This window comes from Nasonia vitripennis, chromosome 3 (genome assembly GCF_009193385.2).
Source record: "Nasonia vitripennis strain AsymCx chromosome 3, Nvit_psr_1.1, whole genome shotgun sequence".
NCBI lineage: Eukaryota > Metazoa > Arthropoda > Insecta > Hymenoptera > Pteromalidae > Nasonia > Nasonia vitripennis.
Window position 1 is genome coordinate 15,187,558 of NC_045759.1, and position 20,390 is coordinate 15,207,947.

Here is a 20,390-nt window from a genome sequence, read left to right on the forward strand (position 1 = left end):
GTACGGGTCATTGCGCGAACTCTCTCCTAGCGATACGGAACGAATTACCGGCCGATCGTTATTTTAATATACCTACTAGCCTCTCCAGCTGTTGCTGTACTATATTATATAGTAGTATACGGAATGAATCCAGTATCCCCTTTTTGATGGAGTGTAAATTGGGATTAGCTCATTTTCTTCGATAGGCCACTTATGTGCTGCCGCCGCGTTATGTAAAGATTTTGCTTATTCACGCTCTGTCACATACCGCTGCCACGCGCGCAAGTGTATGTGTGTACCCGATGAAAATTAATCGTCGATCAATCAGCGCATTGCAACCGCTTTCTAATTTTTCGTCCGTTTCATTGGACGCTATAGGTCAAACGATGTGTGCGCGTGTACCGATGATATTTGTTTCTTCGAGTACTCGTAACCGGTTGAAAAAAGAGTGTGCATTTCAGAAAGTGGTGTAACGACTTGTGCTAAACCACACGAAAAACTCGGTCCTGAAACACATCCCACCTTTCACAAAGGCACCGTCGCGAAATTCAATTTCGGCTCGGTACTACTGATACACCCAACACACACACTCAACTTACGCCTAGCATTAACGGAGCGAGAGAGAGAGAGAGAGAGAGAGAGAGAGAGAGAGAGAGAGAGAGAGAGAGAGAGAGAGAGAGAGAGAGAGAGAGAGAGAGAGAGAGAGAGAGAGAGAGAGAGAACGAGTTTAGCAACTAGACGACCTCCACAAGGCAAAGCAGCAGTAGCTCATTTGCAATTTGCATGTCGCACGCCTTCTAGCTCGCACGACTCGTGTCGCGCTCGCATTAGAGGCCTAAATAAAGTCAAAGCGGCGTCGAGCGCGCATTTAGCTCTCCCCCGGGAGCGAGACTTTCCTTACCGAGTGCAGTGTATGCTTGTTGTCCGCCTCACTTGTCACTCGTCCTGCCTGTGTATGTGTGTGAGTATGTGTGTGTGAGTGTGTGTGTGTGTGTGTGAGAGTGTACGAGAGAGGGATTATTGAGTAGAGGCGAACGAGCGCTTATAGGGAATGCAGATGCGATTTCGCGCGCGTGAAAGTTTGCGCCGAGCGCGCGACGAGGACGTGTTATACGAACGCAGATAAACGCCTGCTTGTGAATTTGATTAGACTCGTTTTTTTTCGGCTACTGTCGCACGCGTCACTTTTATTCGTTAAACTTCGCGTTTGGGATAAGTATTTGGTGGTTGTTGAAGCATCTCAAAAATAACGTCTGAACGAAGTCTGGATGTATTATATTCTTATCTAAAAGCCCCCAAACCTTATAGCATCAACGCTTGGATTCGTTTATCGATGATACCAAAGTTTTCAGAGGTAAATCCAGTCACACAGTAAACTTGATAGTCCGAGGACTCTCGATATACCGTGACGCAGGTATGCGCGACTCGTGCGTAATCGAATACACAGCGATAAGAATCATCCGCGAGTGATAAGATCGGAAAAATCAACCGCGCTGCAGCAGCCTTTGCGTTTTATAAAGCATAATAAGCGTGAAATCGTAAAATCACTCGCTGATTACTCAATTCCTGCGCATGGACTGCATGTACTTTTTTTTCCACGTGAACTGCGCACGCCGCCGATGATTTATTGCCAATTACTGAATTTCTCAAAGTGTCGGACCGCGCACTCTACGCGCTTTATTCGAGAACAACATTATTATTGCGCGCACACAGGGCTCATTGCGCGCTGTATAGGCCCACACCTCGCTAGATTTATTATGTGCGCTGGTGTACGATTTCGTGTGATATTTCTCGTCGGTGCAACGAGGCCGTAATGTACAGAACTGTATCCTATGACCACTTTCTCCGCTGTCGAGCAGACAGACTCGTTATCTCGGAAACGGAATCCCAGCAATGAACACGTATAATCGATCGAACGCACGAAATATCTACGAGCCGATCGATTGCACAAGCTGCATCGGTGAATCCTTACACTGCGCGCGCGTGACCGAAAAGAATCATCAGCACTGCAGCGCGACCAGTTCTAATCGGCTCGTGTTTCGTTCCGCGCGACGGGAAACAGGTTCGCGGATGCGGCGCCGTAACCGTATAACCCCAGTCGCGGGCGTCGGATTTCCGAAGTCCACGCGGCTATGTACAGACACGAGATATCTCGTGATTATCGATCCACCTATTTGTTTCTTCTTTTTTTATTTACTCTCATTCGCTGCGCTACTTCTTCATCAGCGTCGCATGACTTCCTGATCTGCTCGTTACGCAATGGGCGTCAGAGTGGCAGCTTCAGTCTTGCATTGATAGCGTTTAGAGAGAGAGGAACTGAGAGTTATCTAGAAAATTGCTTTTGGATTGTTCACGCTGGGAACCGCGCTTTGTTTTTAATTTTAACGAGTAGTGCGGAGTGACGCTGCGTTACGTGATCGTTGTTCGCTCGAAGGACTCGCGTTTTAATGACGATAATACTGCTGAGTATCGTGTTTTCGCTGCCGTCGAGTTAGATTCGAGTTCGCACATCGTAATTAGAAATTAAAGCAGCTTTAGAACCGTATATACCTCGTCTATGTAAGTCGTATCAGAGGAGAAGGAAATGTGTCTTTAATAAGCTTACACTCGAGCTTAATTCATCCAGCTTTCTAGTATCGGATGTAACTCATTCGTTTTTAAAACGCTTACAAATTGCCCTTCTATTACACGCACTGACTAACGATCTACTCTGGTTCAATGCTCGCACCCGATTCTTTCATATTTCACGTAACACACACGTACTCTGTTCACAAAAAACAACCTCAGCAGCGTTAGCTCACGTCCATTTTAATCCCAGAGCGAAGCCGAAGCCCGGATTGACGTCTATAAAACCCATTGAAGAAGAAGAGACAGAGAATCGTTACAGTCAACCTCGGCTCGAGCAAACAATTACCAGTGTCCGGATGCGGGACATTTCGGCCTCGCTCCCTCATGCAAATGCGCACCTATTCCCGATAATCTGGGCTAGGCCTATGGAATCGATCGAATTTCGCGATGCGGCGCGCCCGTCTCGGCGGCGGTAATTGTTCGTGAATAACGCGCACACACACACACGCAGTGCTAAAGTTGAGCGACAACAAGTCGCGTCCAAGAGGTCGTGCATGTGTGCATATCCTGCCGGAAACGGATGCCGGGCGCCACGCTTCGCTAAAGCTCACCCTGTGTCTCTGTGTGTGTGTGTATGTATGTGCTTGTACGATCGTCGTCTCTCTCGTGAATTATGTAATTAGCGTTGTCGTGCTTTTTTTTTGTTTCTTTTCATGTATGTACGGTGCACACGAGGATGTACGCTTTTTTGTTGGGGGAAGCTCTCCGCGAGTGAAATCAACGCGTGCTTGGGTTATTAGTTGATTTAGGCATTGTGCGCCGGTGAGAGCCGCTGAATGGGGGAGTAATTACGCGGCTGCTTGAATGATCGACGGTCGCGATAAAAACAGTATTGTAACAATCTTGAAAAAAAAATAGAAGAGAATATAATAACAATGAGTTTCGAAAAATTGCAGCGTTTTTTACACAAACTTTGCGCTTATTCTAAAAATACCAAGAGCGCATGACTCGAACGCAAATATAGACGTTCGTCCGCAGGTGTGAGACTAAGTCCATCGCGCATTCCTCACACATCACACTCGGAAACTCGCGCTCGTGCGTACACAATAACACCGCAATCAAAATAGCTTTTGCGCGTTACCTCTTACGAATCCAATTACAGCATCGAATACATATAAAAGCTATAGCTCGGCCGCCGCTGTAGCTGCAAAAAATAATTGTTACACAATCCCCTCACTCTGCAGGCGCTGCAGTCATTAGAATGTCATTTCGCAGAGTTGCGCCGTAATTTCTATCGGTCACTTGAATCTCTCCGTCGTCGATATATTCGGCGTCGTAAAACTTTGGCGGATAAAAATCTCGAGTCTCCGCTCATAAACCGAAAGAGAAGGAATACGTATTCAATGCGCGCGCGTACAGAGCCGAGCGAAACCGATGAATACCACAGCACACACACTGCAGGCAGTAACAGCGTAATTTAACGAGCTCAGCACGTGCGCCACGTGCAGCAGCAGCTCCTGCAGTATCCTCTTCTATCCTATAAACTCCTTAAAAATAGACGGCGGAAGGGACATACGAGGACTGCGATTCTGTGTTGTGCGAATGTATGTGCAGTGAGCAAGAAGTGATCGTCGGCTCTGCGAGTGAGACACACACTGCGCAGTGATATCTGTACAGCGGACGAGAGTCTCTCTCTCTCTCCAATCGCAATGAGCGCTATTATTGTATTTACGATGTACAAGAGGCGAGAGAGACGTATACCTCGAGCGAACATTATGGTTGAGCCGGATTTGCATTTCGATGCAGCGGCGGGAGAGAGACTAGTCAATTGAGAGAGAACTCGCCGTATTTTGCATACGAGATTTACGGTGTTTATGGGTCGTCTCGACACTCCTCTCTCGTCGGGTCAGATGCGCTGCTGCTGCAGAGGTGGCAATTTTTTTTTAATTCGCAGTTCTTGTTAACTGCTCAGTCGTGCCACTGGCTTTTAATTGTAGTCGTTTCAATCAGCCACGAAATGATAGCAGTCGCGCTGACAAGTTGCTCAAGTTCTCTAGCGCGCGAGTAATCGAACTCGTTTGGTTAGCGCTGCAGCCCCTCTTTATTATATACGGAAACGAGAGTATATATAGCTGTATAATTCTTGGGCGAGCTCGCTGTGTATAGCCTAAAAAAGCGGATTTGAAATTCACGGAATACACACACAGCCATGAGAAAGTGCATCTACATATATTTAAAGTGGATACATACTAAGTGGTCAGACAACCTGAGAGATGTATAAATAGACTGCGCGCATACTTTCCCATTGTTTGCTGCGTATGCGTGAACTTCAACTGCATTTTATTCTTTAAACTTTCTCGACGAACTGTAATACAAAAGAGTCGCTCGATAGCTGCAGCTGTTACATTATAACAGGCATAAAGAGTAGTAAAAATATGACGCCGGAGTTTTTATCCCCTTTCTTATATTCGGATCCAGGGAAAAATGCTTATCTAAGCGTGTTGAAGGAAAATCAGACAATGAAACACTTCATGATCCATCAGAGAGAAGCCGCAGCAGCAATGAAAAGTATTGTGTGTACGTCCCTTGTGTCTCATGTGCATTTCAATTATTATAAAGAGGCGCCGCGCTGCACTATACTGTTACTTTTTAAGGGGACACAGGACGACAGTTGCAGCAATTACTCCCAACTGTCTACGCACTTAAAAAGACTGTAACTTTCACTAAGCAGCTCGCTATAAGTGTGTAACAACTTGCGAGGAGCACGCGGCGCGCGTGTATAACAGTAAAACCGTAAAAACGAGTCAAAAAAGCCTCCTCCTTCGGCATATTATAATGAAGCTGAAGCTACCCGCCACACAGAACCCGCCGAACAGTGCCGTATACGCGGTGGGGCCCCAAATTTTTTTGTTAATGTACACAGCTTAAAACCGCTTGATTATGGTTAAGATAATCAAAGATTATCGAAAAAAGCATTTTCCCGTTAAAAACAAACAAAATGGGCATTAAATAAACAATTGGTGTCAACAATCGCAAAGATAGAAATTTTAAAGTACGAATCAATAAAACATATTCCTGAATTATTACTGGCCAACGAGGTTTGCTAAGATTGTTCTTCATACGTGTGAGAAGTCAGTCACAGCGTTAAGGTAATGGCACCAAGTTTTAAATAAACAAAATCACCTCCTTACTTGCAAAATATATCCGTATATATAGGTTTCACTGCGTAAATTCTATGAATCTTTTTTCAAAATAATGTTTGGCGAACGAAACTTGCTGGAGGCTTTCTTCTTACGTGTAGAAAGACATCTACCGTGCAAAACTTGTGGCACCAATGTTATTAATAAACAAAGTCGCCCCTTACTTGCAAAAAGCACGAATATTCGGGTTTTGCTACGTCTTGTCCATCAAACTTTTTTCAAATAATGTTTGGCGAGCGAAACTTGATGGAGGTTTTGTTCTTACGTGTAGAAAGACATCTACCATGAGAAACTTGTGGCACCATGAAAGTTCCTCTATGTTTTTTAATAACCCGAATATTCGTGCTTTTTTGCAAGTAAGGGGCGACTTTGTTTATTAATAACATTGGTGCCACAAGTTGCTCACGATAGATGTCTTTCTACACGTAAGAACAAAACCTCCAGCAAGTTTCGCTCGCGAAACATTATTTTGAAAAAAGATTCATAGAATTTACGCAGTGAAATCTATATATACGGATATATTTTGCAAGTAAGGGGGTGATTTTGTTTATTTAAAACTTGGTGCCATTACCTTAACGCTGTGACTGACTTCTTACACGTATGAAGAACAATCTTAGCAAACCTCGTTGGCCAGTAATAATTCAGGAATATGTTTTATTGATTCGTACTTTAAAATTGCTATCTTTGCGATTGTTGACTACAATTGTTTATTTAATGCCCATTTTGTTTGTTTTTCACGGAAAAGTGATTTTCTCGATAATCTTTGATTATCTTAACCATAATCAATTTGAGTCCCCACCGCGTATACGGCACTGTTCGGCGGGTTCCGTGTGGCGGGTAGCTTCAACTTCATCATATTATACATACACATACCCTCGCTATAATACACCATCACACACAGTCAAATAAAAACGAGTTTTCGGTATGCGCGCGGCGTCGATGAATTCGTTAGTCGCGAAAGGGAGTAATTAAGTCGCGATCTTATACTCTTTTATACATCCGAGCGCCAGCGCCGAAAGAGAGAAAAATACACGCACGAGGAGCGTAGACGACGCGGAACAAAAGAACGGCATGATCGTGCTCTCGAAAAGAATGCACCGACGTCATTTTCACTTTAATACACCGATGCATGTGTGTGTGCAATGGGCTTCGCTATATAGAGATGTAAAGGCGGGCATTGCAAGTTGAACGGCCTCGTAACGCCTCGCGCGCAGAGGAGAAGAACGACCGGCTCTGTGTATGTGTGTGTGTGTGCGTGTGCGCGCGTGATGCGGTGCACGGAGTCGCCGGTGCGGTGCAACCTCAGAGCTGCGCGCGCTGCCATCACTTAAACCGGATTAGGAAGCCAATCGGAGAAACAGGCCCGAGAGGGTATCTATACGTGTGCTCTTTTTAGTTGCTGGTGTGTAATGTATATGCGTCATGTGTCATTTGTGTATACTGGTGTCTGGTACAGCTGGATTGGGGGATGCTTTAGGGGTTCGGTGTGAATCATGTTCTCGGTTATTGTGGTAATGAGAATCGATGGGGTTCTTTGGGTTAGCGGTGCGAGCGAGGGTTTTAGCTGTCGTAATATTTATTCTTTATGCTCAAAACTCTATCGCGCCTTTATGAAAGCGTTCGCCTGTGCACAGGAAGGAAAATTATATGTGAATAAATTTATTTCTCATTTACACGTGCGAGGCTGCGTGTGTATCTATTGCACAATCAGCATAATTTTATATCACATGTGTAATACATTTCGAATCTAATCTCTGATCTCTTTCTGTTTCAGGTAATTTGTGTTCCTGCACGCTTCGATAGTTTTCGTAGACTGACCGATACTGCTTATTATGTAGTGAGTACAAATCGCTATGAATATTCCATCGTTTGCAGCCGAATTACAACTAGCTTATAATAGCGAGTGCTCTCACATAATCAAACGTTAATCATTCATTGTGTACGTTTGTTCAATAGAATCACGGTTTCTCTAGTTAACGAGTGTTCCGATGGTTTAGAGATTAAATAGATCTGCGCAGTTATATGGCAAATTGGTTCACTCTCTTTTCGCTTTCATTTTTCTTTAATACCATCATAAGTAGTCAGGCATTGGGATTAAGGCTGTATGGGCTGGTTTTTTATTTTAATTTTGCATATGCTTCGATGAAATTTCAAAACAGGTTTAAACAAATTTTACCGACTAGATTTAATTGAAAATTTCCAAACTAGTTCCAATATATAAATAACGTATATAAGTTACCAAAGTTAAGCGCTTATGCCCGCGCACGCGCATATCCTGTGTGTACGTGGAAATTAATTTCAAATTGAAAAAAAAACGCGCAACAAAGAAAAAGGACCCCGCGCGAGTCCGAGAAAAAGAAACGTTAGAAAAATTTAACGCAGCTAATATGCGCATTCATAAAAAAAAAATCGTGCACGTGCGTGTTGATACGAGTAGTCGATAAGGCCTCTATTATAGCTAAATAAGCACTCGGCAGAACACAGGCTCCGTAGCTTGGCCGCGGATAAAACCGTGCACTTTGCCACGCTCTAAAAATCGAAGCGAGAGCCGCGGAATAATGGCGAGTCGAATTCCGAACGCGAGTCCTGCTCTACACAGGAAACTGATCCTCGACGTGCACATTTTTTTTCCTACAAAATTTTGTTTCATACAAAACTATATAGTTTCGTGTGCGAGTAGCGCGTTTTATACGTAATAGTTTGCTTTCTAAAATTTTTACGGTGAAAATTTATATAGAATCGCCTGAAGTATATCGCATATGTGCTTCTCTGCAGTAAGTGCGTCAGATATATATAGTGTACGCGGAGAACCGGCGCGAAACGTTTACTTAGCACACAAATAAACTGTTAATCCAGGCTACCGATGAGAGGATGCTTTCTCCTAGTAAAATGCTAAAAATAGCCTCCTTATATGGATTTTGTGTTTAAAGAGAGCCAACTACCGTTTGAGCTTGACATTGTCGTATTTTCATCTCCTTATGGCTTTGTTGGCTCAACTGTGTATTCAAGAAAAATCGAGAAAAAAAATTACAACTCCTTTTAAACCGAGCCAATCGATAAATCTCTCTGGATCGATGCTAGTGACATCGAAACCGCATCGAGTTTTTCAATTCCCACGTGAAATTCGCGCTTACATTACGAGGTTAAAACGACGCGTGTATAGCTATTAAACGGTTCGCACATTTTCACGCGCATAGCGATCGGTAACGCGATCGGCAAAGACGCTCACAAAGAGCGGCAAAACGCGTTGGTATTCCGGACGGCGCGGTAGGTCGACGACGACTCGAGTGTCCTCGATTCCCATAATTATAAGCGATCGGCCGTCGAATGTAGCCATCGGTGAAATTCCTCCGGCTCTTGCGAGCCACTTATGACGACGATGTGCTGCCATCAGTGTGCGGATATTATACACGCATCGACATGATATATTATTTCGCTCGGTTTATTTTTCGCGAGTTGTCTGCAAAGGTCCAGCTTTTTCTCTTTGTCTCTCGAGTTCGCATCGGTACGTTTTTAATTTCAAGATTTTCACCTCAGATATAATAATTGTCTGGAAATCACACGAGATCTTATCGCGCTATGAGGCTTTTTTCAGCGCAGCGAGAGCATTCGCGAGAAAAACGCGAGATAAATCTTCAACATGTCGCGAAACCAGCTGGGGTTTTGTAATAATACAGGTAATTATTTAAATTTATCAGTGGCGTGGACGAAAGCAGAGCGTTTTTTTAAATGCAAGCTGTGTACGTATAGCCTTGGTTTTCTGTGTACAATCCGTGTATTATGTTTCGGTACAAGGTTTCGCAATTTTCGCAGCGCTGCTGCAGGCTCGTCGGGATGAGATGTTCCCACCGGTATGCCAGCTGCCGCTGCCTTCCGGAACATCTGTCAATGAAGAATTTACTCGGCCAAGCCTTTCTCGCTATTGTCGTTTTGTATTTTTATTCACTTTGTGTGTATAAGTGTTTTCTCGTACCTGATATCCTACTCTCTTCTTATTGTGTCATATCTATATTCGAATATTTCTCGATAACTCGCACATAGGAATTCCAGCCTCGTCTCGCTATAAAAATAGCCGCTGACTCGACAATCCCCAACATTCACTCCAAAAGGAACCTATATCGTGAGATAACTTTACAATCACTCGGAAAATCCGGAAGGACGATACACCGCGTGCGTCCATTCATCAATCCGAGAGCTCTGCCGTTTTCTCCAAATTAAAAGACGAATGCTCAACCGACTTCGCTCATTGTTCGAAGATAAACAATTAAAATTTTCTTGTGCGCACAGACACGCAAACATGCACGCATATATCTATATACGTATAGGTTAGCGCGAAGGAAGTAATTAAGGTGCAGCTCGCGGCTGGAATATTTCCAGCTTGATGCATAAGTAGGCGTGCGTAAGTGCGCGCTACTAGCTTGCGGGCCTTCGTTACGTCGATTTTGCGCGCAGCGATGATGATGATGATTAATTCCTGGCTGATGCGTGTGTGCTATAGGGAATCCCCTCGCTCTGTGCGACGTGGAACTGGATTTTGTTCGGTTAGCTTGCGTTATAGATTTTTGTAAATTTTGCCTTTGCAAGAAAAACAAAAACACTCAACGTCTGCAAAATACACGTACATTACAATTACACGCAAATCCATGGCACGTGTCTGCGGAGCGTGGTAGTCGCATGATTCAGAAAACATTTCCAGCGCAGATAACGCGCAGCAGCTCACTTCTCCAAATCGAAAAATATTTTCTCGACTTCGAGCCATACATAACGCATTATGCACGCACGCCTTCCAGCTGCTCTCGCTCTTTTATAACATGCAAAGACGCCCGTCTGTCTGCTACCGCTTATACATTACGCACACGAAAAATAAGGCAAAGGCATACACACACTCGATCTCTCGTATCAGCTGCTGTGCACATTCTAAAATTTCCCAATCGCGCCGCCAGAGGCCGTGAATGGAAAGGAGCGCGCGCGCGCGCGTCACTCTCGTCGCTCTGGATAATATGTACAAGTTTTTTGAGCTGCTCGCAAGACCGGCCTTGAAACACCTGCCGCGCTCTCGGAGCTTAAATGAATCAGTCGTCGATTGACGGAAAACGAGGGGGAGCACTGTATCTGCTGCTGCTGTTCGGGCGACGCGCTTAGCCGCACGAACCTGACGTTCGAGCGAGCGTTGCGCAATCGCCGCTCGACATACGGGAAGCGATACAATTGAGCATCTTCATTGTTACCCGCTCTGTGTGTATGTGTATACACATATAGGTGGATCCGAAACAAACTGGGTATACGGAATTGATTGGTGCACCGTAAGCAAGTCGTTTGTTCGCCACTGAGCGAGTAATTCTCGAGAAATTGGACGTGAGAGATTGACTTCTATCCTTCTTTCGGCTGCTTTTTCAGAACTTTTTTGTCGTTAATCGTGGGTGCGATAGGTACGGGATTTACAGTTATAACAACTTCTTTTTGAAGCGACTTAAGGCACCTATATAGTTTGGTACAGTTGCGTGTTGGGCTTTAATTGTGGGGACGGGGGAAGAGGCTTTTCGAAATTGAATTATCAGGTTATGCTTGTTTTTAATTTTTTTCTTCTCAGGGTGGGAAAAGATTTTAGGAACATCGTCGCATGACTCAGGAGAACGGAGTCTTGTATTTGAGGCTCTCCGATAAGCAATTGCCGGCTATACAGTTTGTCGAAATTTTGAAGGTTAAAGCCTTGTGTAAACAGAGATGCGAAGGTTGATGTTTCCGTAATCTAACTATAAGCTAGATTTTATCAGTATTCTCTGTTCATTGATTTTTTTCGTAAAAAGCTTCTTTCTTTGCTTGTTGGAAATTTTCGTGACACTTCGTTCGACTGTGATTCGTTACTGGTATTTTTTCTTGATAGCACGAATGATTCAATACACAAATCGAAATGAAAACATAGCTAATCGGCGTCTTAGTCAGTTAGAGATAGAACTTTCGGAGATTTATAAGCAAACGTGATCAAAGTTTAAGTGAATTCAGATGCTAAGATGACTTTCTACCATAATTGGCAAATCTTAAAATTACACAACGGACCACGACAGGTGACGAGGTGGCCGAGTGGTTAAGGCGTTGGACTGCTAATCCAATGTGCTCTGCACGCGTGGGTTCGAATCCCATCCTCGTCGAAATTTTTTTTTAATTTTATTGCGTACATTAGTCTAATAAAAAACTTGCACTCGACTGATAAATTTATGAGTATATTAAAATTGATAACAATATTTTTTTAAAGTTTATCAAACGCTTGAACAATTGCGTCTAAAATTAGCTGTGCTACAAGAGCGAGCGGCGTGCCTCTAAATGCATGCGCGGAATTTCAACAAGCGACAGAGTATAGTTAGAATAATTTTTTATTATTGCTGTTTATATAAGAGGCGCACTTTATTGGTTTCATAAATATTTATTTCTTTAAATAAGTTGTTGGAATATGCAAGGAATTTATGACTCAAAAATATCAAATATAGTGTGGTTGCAAACCAATCAAAATTTTAAATTTACAACATAGGGAACACTTTTCAGGACTCGATGGAATCACGCAATTATACTTTTATCAGTTCTAAACTGTGTCAAAACTTCTAATGAATTTCCTATCAAACAGATTCAATCTTTATGGATTCGAACTGGGACAATATTGCATGTCTCGGTTCCATCAATTCCCATTCAAAACTTTCCCCCCGAATTCAAATGCTATCTCTCAGTCGTCGTTCACACACGAACATCACTTGTGTTCGCAAACCTCCATGACCTCATAGAGCAAAACTATTTAAATATACTGAAAAATACTGACGTGATCATCAACCATTATCCTCCGCATGCAAAACACCGCCGTCTACCTCAAAAAGCTCTACCGATTCGTCTCGCTACTAAACCACGAAAAACAAAGTAGAAAATGACTCGCCTCCAGCAAACAGATATGCGTGTCGCGAATCATCAGCCCATACCGCGGAGTCGTCGACGACGGCTCCGGCTGGTACTCGCGCTGATGTCTACCCTATATTATATCTACGCATATGCCCGATCCTGTCTTCGTACTACATACATACATGCACGTGGGAGATCGTCATGGAAAAGGGGGAATAATAATCGTGTCGGGTAAGACTAATACACTCGCTCTCGCGCCGTGAGAAACGCAGTAGCGCGCGTGCGTGAGCTCGGCAACTGATATTTTTCGCGTCGCGAATCCTCTATGCCTCTCCTTGGCAGCAGACGTCGCAACCGCCAATCAGCCGGTGTATCCTGCGCGACCTCCTTCTGCTTCTTTGATTTCGTTTCTTCCTGTTTCTCGCTCTTCTTTTGCTTTCTTTCTCAGCGGGAGGGTCTTTGACATTGTGCTCTGCAGTTTAGTGCTGCGGCTGTCCTACTTTTTGCACGCGAGTGTATTAGTGCGCGAGAGCGATGAGCTTGACTGGCGATGCAGAAGATCGCGGCGAAGTTTATTGCGGGAATTGCCGCTGATTGAATGTGGGATTCGGGAACTGCTCCAAGTGATACTGTGCGTGATGCGGTGCAAACTCTTCGAGAAGTAATATACTGACACTGATCGATGCTGATCGACGTTTTTAAATTTATTGTCCGCAGTGTATGGCTGGCATGTACGTTTTTAAAAGTGTAATTTAACCTCGTATTGAAATGCGGTACACGAGGTTTATCGTCGCGTGACGGATCTTTAAAATTTTTTACGAAGCGTGTGTTTTTTCTTCGGCCGGGTGTTTATTATTACCTCTTACAATAAATGAAATTTGGAGCATTTTTTAAGTTAACAAAATTGTGCGCGTGTGGTATGTGATTACCGAATATGTGAAAGTATGTCGAGATGATCGTTATTTACTTTTTGTGCGCCTTGATACTGATTTGGTACTGCAACTTTCAAAGCTTATGGCAGGACGAGGTGAGCTTTTATATACTCATAAATATGTATTATAGTAGGACCAAAATACAGTTACTTTATCCACTGCGGACGGTGTGAAAAACTTCATCGTAATAATTTCTGAAAGATATCTTTTTCCAGGCCTCTCTCATGCGTTAACAATGTCGACCTCGCAACCTCACTCGAACATCCTCCTTTTCAGAGAATCTCCATCTATTCCTAGCAAGGCTAACTCCGTTGAAACACACAAGCTTATCGGTCTCAAAGACTAGAGCAAACTTTTTATTCGTGATTTCCACAAACACTTGACGCCGCAGCTGATGGGGAAAAGCCACACGTGAAAGTCCACACAGAAACTCGACATTCTCGCCGCGCATTGAGCAATCCATCTCAAAGTTAAATTTTTAAGCGTTCTCATACCTATATATGTATACCGCTCTAATCACTCTCGCAGGCATTATCCGCATATCGCGAATACAAAAAGCGACACGTCCAATCGCGTGTGGGACCAAAGACGTCAGCCAACTCCGTTGCACATGAGTAATTCCCGATGATTCTGTCATCAGCATAAATCCATACATCGTCAGCAGGAGCGGTCCCCAAGGGCTCCCGCGAGAGATCGTGTGACATAGCCGTGTGCGGCTTCGTTCGGCGAAAATTCAGCGAGTTTCTTACAGGCAGCCACGGCGGCGCATGTGCACGTTTGATTCATCGCCGAGGTCTATATAAACAGAGCGACGACGACGATCAGCTCGCGCGCAAGGATATATGGCGCGAGCGAGAGAGCGAGAGATGTCTGCTTTGAATTGAAATCACATAGAGCGTCGTGTCGTCGCGAGCGAGCGAGAGAGAGAGAGAGAGAGAGAGAGAGAGAGAGAGAGAGGGATAGAGAGATAGAGAGAGAGAGAGAGAGAGAGAGAGAGAGAGAGCCAAGGTTCACGCATTCCTCCTCGTGCCGCATGGCCGCGAGTGAAACCTACTTTACATTTCTGGACCTTTTTATACGTACATCGTTGTATTTATATTATTCGCTTTTATCCCCCTTTCTTTTATTGCGCTTATTTAAGAGTGCGTATTATGAGCTGAATTTTATTTGTGAAGGAAGTGACAGGTGTGACGAATAAATGACGGCTTTTTGACTCTCGTATGTATTCTTGTGTAAGAAGAGCTCCAAAAAATATCGTTAATGATGTAATGAGAGGCAAATTACACGCGTCTAAGTACTATCCGCGGAGAAGACGGTCTAATGATGTAGCTAGGCGCTTTCCAAGTAGTACACAGCTCGAAGGAAAAAACTCCATACCCTTTTATAACACATTCCTATTATATCACTGATAATTGCTCGTGCTGAATACATTACGGAAATCGCTTCACACCGACAATTACATAAATCCTCGAGACTTTACCCAACAATACCAGTTTCGATTCTCTCACCTTATTAGAATAAAATCTCTCACGGAGAAGGGTACAACCCGCCGAATTCCTAAGCGAGCGCGCATAAAAAATCAGGTCTCCAGAGATCTCCACAGCCATTATAATACACTTCGAGTATGAGTACAGCCAGCGTCGAGACCTCGAAAAATCTACGAGCGGCGCCAACACACACACACACACACACACACACACACACATAAGCGCGAAGCCGTATATATTCTCGTCCTCGAGTGGCCAGCGGCTATATAACGAAAGCTTTTTTTCCAGCTGCCACGGGATATTATATCGTGTGCCTCTAGCGAAGTGTGGGTATGCTATGTGGCACCTCGCTATCGCCTGGGGTTTTATTAGGCGACGTACGGCGGCGTTTATTAGCATTTGGGTTATAGTCACGATCACTCGTTATGCGGATTAGATGTATCGGCAGTGGAAACTCGTGTTCGAGGAAGAAAGGATAATTCGGCTTAATGTATGGCTAACAATATCAACTAATCATACACTGTGAGTTTTAAGGGTCTTTTTATTCAATCGAACTTTCAGCGATAGCTTCGCTTGCGCCATAGCTCGTGTCTTCCGTTACTTTTCGTGATCTCGTGAAGATCGATGGGGATTCGGATCGATTTGGATCGCGATTAATTTCGAAATTAGAAGCCGCTTGGGTAACAAAGCTCGCGCTGACGAGCCTTGAAAACGGCCCCACGTCTAGAGAACGTCCTTTTAACCTTGATAAAAGTGGGGGTCGATGGATGAGCTGGATGGATGTTTGTTTAATCGATATAAACTTTTCAGTCACTCAAAAGCCTGCGGCTCCTCCGTTTACTGCGGCATTCCGTGTATCACGGAACTAAACGACTCGTCCTCCTTAAAAAGAGAGCTTTTTTATGATTTTCTCGGCTTTTATCGATCGAAAATAACAAATTAAATCCGCAACGCTATAAGCTCAACCATATAGAAGTTTCGATCGCTCAAATCGTCGCAGTGCTTTTGAGCCGGTAAGAAGCCCTGCGAGAAAAAAGAATCAATGGGATATCACGCGCACGCAGGCGTCCAGCTGTTCCGCTAATGAAAGGCTTCGTCGTCTCCCGAAAGCCACATCAGCGCGTGTCATTCACTCTCTTTCTCTCTTGGGCAAATTACATCCCGATCTCGCGGTGCCGATAATTCCGAAATGATTCGTTTTAAATCAGTCTCTCCGCGACAGGTCTTTCTCGTCGTCCATTAATCAGCCCCACACGCGCGTGCGCAGCAGCTGCTGCCGTTAGCGCATTCCGAGGCTGCCTCCTCCATAAAGCATCTAACGGGCGTGTTTTCGAGCGAATGAGCCTCTGGCTGCAGCTCTCCTTTTACGACGATCATCCGGTTGAAAATCCGCGTTGCCTATAAGCCTCTCTCTCTCTCTCTCTCTCTCTCTCTCTCTCTCTCTCTCTCTCTCTCTCTCTCTCTCTCTCTCTCTCTGTGTATAGAGAGCATCTTTTGCGAGAGACGCAGCATCCGGCATGCATACACACACGCGAGAGAACCATCCGAGAGTTACGATTCGATTGTGGTGCGTGTGTCTGTGCGCGCACGTGAATCCGTAACGCGGATTCATTCGGCAGCTTGTGCACACACACACACACACACACACACACATATATATATAGTGAGTTACGGATGTGTATACATTGGGATGGCGTTTACTGCCAGTGCAGGAAGTAGTCGAGTTCGCAGATTTTAGCTGACGATCGCTTGCGTTGTCGAATTGCTTTTGACCCTTGTGTCGATTGTATGACTTGTGAAAACCCACTTGTTCAACGTGGATAATTGTTTTATGCGATGAGATGTAGGTGGCGCATGGCACTTGCCTCTTTCCCTCAGCTTTAATCTGTGTGCCGTGTCTAGATATAACGGTGCTGGGCCACCTTTATGCCGAAGCCGCTTTGTTAGGCCTCTTTAGGCCGCTCATGCAATAACTACTTTAATTACAGTTTTGTTGGTTTATTTTCTGATAGGTGATATGATTCCCTTTATCTCTGAGGTGATGTTATACAAACCGCCACTTAAACCCAAACCAAAACTCATATTCGACTCTGTATAAAATACACCCGCATAACGCAGAACGTATCCTTCCAACGCGTTATTTCTATATACCCTCTACCTACACATCTACACCTCTCAGCACATGCCCTCTCGTGATGCATCATATAAACTGCACACCTCCCGTAAAAAAGAGAAATATATCGCACCACCTAACTGTTCACCGCGGTTTTAACTCGCCGCTTTACCACCAGCTCTGTACCCGCACCGGCTTCTTTACGGTTCTTTTCTTTATATAGTCTTTATATAGACTTCCCCTATATACGCAAGACAGCAGCTAGCTCGCGAATTCTGCAGCCACGGAGAAAGAGTTAGAGAGAGAGAGAGAGAGAGAGAGAGAGAGAGAGAGAGAGAGAGAGAGAGAGAGAGAGAGAGCGAGAGAGAGAGAGAGAGAGAGAGAGAGAGATGAATGAAGCATTATCTACTCGACGCAAACCACCGGCTGCTGAGTGCAAAAAGCTAGCCGCGAATTCCGCGGAAATTCGCCTCGCGCGCTAGAGGAGAGCTAAATGTCTTTTTTAATCCTTCCCTTCTCTCTTGCCGTGGAACACTTGGCGTGCGCGCAATTATGAAGATTAGAGCCGCGAGCGAGAGAGATGGATCGGCCTTTTCTTCCTATTATTTACAATGAGAGAGAGAGAGAGAGAGAGAGAGAGAGAGAGAGAGAGAGAGAGAGAGAGAGAGAGAGAGAGTGATGCGCCGAGTCTGATAGTATTATACATATAGCGTACAGTGCTATACCTGCAAAAAATCACTATACTATACCGTATGAGCTGCTAAGTGCGACTCGAGGAAACGCTCGCTCGCGTGGATTAATCATGACGCGCGCGAGTGAGGCTTTCGGTGTAAAAAGCTGGCTATCGTGCGCGGCTTTACGTAAGTCCGCGAAGCCGCACTCTGATGCAGCGAGTTCTCGAGGGCTGTACAAGATAATTCGTTATTAATTAGCGGAGCTTGTGCGTATCTTTGAATCCGAATATAACATGCTATATGCATGTACATATAGATTGATTAGCGTTTGTACAAGTGTGACGAGGTTGACGGAATAATTGGAAACGCCCGATATACTACGCGGATAAAACAATGCGTGACGGTGTGTAGTTTGCGGACTAACTGAAAAAAAGCGGATCGAACGAGTGCAAGGCGCGGTTTTACACGCGGACTCCACCTCAGTCCTTGGCAATGTCACACGAATCTCCGTTTTGCAATCCGCGATAATTAGTTTTAGAAGAACGCGACTCACTGTGCAGCAGCTGTGTTATAGGGATATAGACGACTACTGTTCTCGATAATCTATTGATTTACTTGAGTTCAGTAGTTTTTTCTTTATCTAAAAATTATGTTAACAATTTGTTGTTGTAGAAATGTATTCACATGAATAAGTTATGATACATTTTTCATAACATATGGTTTCGTGCGTAGATGCGATTATACGAGTAGTATATAGTCCCATGAATAATTTATCACATACGTTTCCTGACTCCGACAAACCCTTCAAACATAACTAATCAGAATTTTTTTTTTCTGTTCCAGGTGAGTTCCACAGACCAGAGCCTATAATATTATATATCTTGTACCGCGTTTGTCTTCAAACGATAATATCCTCCCACGTACAATCGAACCTGACGATGTATCGACAGGGCGTCGCGTTAATACCATGCGGTATAATTGCCCGCGCAAAAAGGGGCTAGAGCTCGAATCAGGATCACGGTTGCGTAACGGGTCCATGGCCGATGGCGTGCGACGATCGACTCCTTTTATATCGATCAGACCAATCGATAAATTCCATAACGGGGAAATGCGTGTGGCGTTATGTAAAAGTTGTTTCGCGTGTGGAGATCATTATTATATACTTTCGATTCGAACGACACCGCCGCCGACGACGAGATTCTCATTGCGGCTAGACACTCGCGCTCATTTTTTTCTCTCTTGATCCTTTTGTTCTTTTTTTTCGCCGTAACAGCGGGTGCGCCGTCGAATCTACCGGTTACGGTATAGTACACGAGCTGTTCCCACACACTGATGTTACGCGAGCGCTAACAGTATATAGTTTTTGGAAAACCGTCTATAAAAGTGGTTCTTTTTTTTTATCGCGTCGTCGAAATCTCGTTAAGGTAGTGTCACTCTCACGGTGAATTCGCTCGTGCCGCGACGGTTTAATCAAATCGCCATCGAATCGATAAGCGAACGAACGCCTCAACTCCTCGGGGCCAAGGTCCCCACAGCGAGCGAAATTCGCTCCTCGTCGGTGACGTTAAATCGATTCAGTCGTCGTGACTAATTAATAATCCTCTCTCGATTCGTCTCTCTAAAAAACGAAAACAAAATCAGCCAGCTCTTGCAACGCCCGCAAAAAGCCAGAAGGAAAAACAAGCCCCCGTGCTATCGGTGCGCGCGTGTGTGTGTATATATATATATATATATATACACACACACACACATATATATACATCGTCGGTAGGTATAGCATACAAGAAAAAGGGGAAAAATCGAAGATCTCTCTCTCTCTCTCTCTCTCTCTCTCTCGCGTTCTTCGCGCAAGAAACCCTGAAAAAGCGTCCGCTGAAAAAAGCGACATCCTGCTCCCTCCTCTCTCTCTCTCTCTCGTCTCACCTGGCAGCTCTCGCTCAAATCGTTGCCGCTGTATATACCTACGGGATAAAACTGCTCTGCATCGCGGGAGAGAGAGAGAGAGAGTCGTTCGCTCTCGGACCTTGAGAATTACGCACGAGAGCTGGCAGTACACTGTGTCGTTACTCTTGGCTACTCCATATCGCCCTTCGCTGTAGCGGCAGCAGCAGCAGCAGCTCAAGTACTTACCGCAGCATTCGAGGCCGATCGTTGCACGAGGAGAAGGAAATTTTTCTAGCCGGAGGTGCCGGAGCTTCCTGTGTCTGCTGCTGCCTGCAGAGGAGGATATCGTACTACACGCGCTTATACGCGTCACGCGCTCGTTGTCCGATAATAAACGCCGCGCGCGCTCGGGGGATTCCGCAGCTGTAAATTATTGCGGTCTACGCTTTCGCGTGCTGCTCTTCTTCTCTCTCCGCTTCTGCAGCGCGCACTTTTTCAATTAGGCTTATTATCGAAATTCACGGTATCAGCGAGAGTATTGTATATACATATAGACGGCGAGGAAAAATACAGTATAGGAGAGATTGCTTCATCGAACAAGCGACGATCTTCCGAAACATTGTCTTTATGTAACACACACCCGCCACGATCCTCCTGAAATTGCAGTCTCG

The 20,390-nt window shown here is 44.6% G+C and overlaps 1 protein-coding gene and 1 non-coding gene across 15 annotated transcripts in view; both read left to right on the plus strand.

The window, feature by feature from the left end:
* Positions 1 to 20,390, plus strand: part of LOC100119980 — a 75,568-nt gene that overhangs the window by 35,344 nt on the left and 19,834 nt on the right. For 10 of the 14 annotated variants that reach the window (XR_004344733.1, XR_004344731.1, XR_004344732.1 and 7 more), the window contains one exon: positions 7,522 to 7,584. The exons of 3 other annotated variants lie outside the window; for them this stretch is intronic. Coding sequence is in view for 6 of the 11 variants with exons in the window: in XM_008206433.4 (XP_008204655.1) it covers positions 7,522 to 7,584 (63 nt within the window). In the remaining 5 variants the exon portion in view is untranslated. Of the gene's footprint in view, positions 1 to 7,521; positions 7,585 to 13,325; positions 13,657 to 20,390 lie in introns of those variants that run through there. One more of the 14 variants, XM_031927958.2, reaches the window with a different exon arrangement.
* On the plus strand, positions 11,815 to 11,896 carry TRNAS-GCU. The gene has a single exon. It is a non-coding gene; the product is annotated as a tRNA-Ser (tRNA).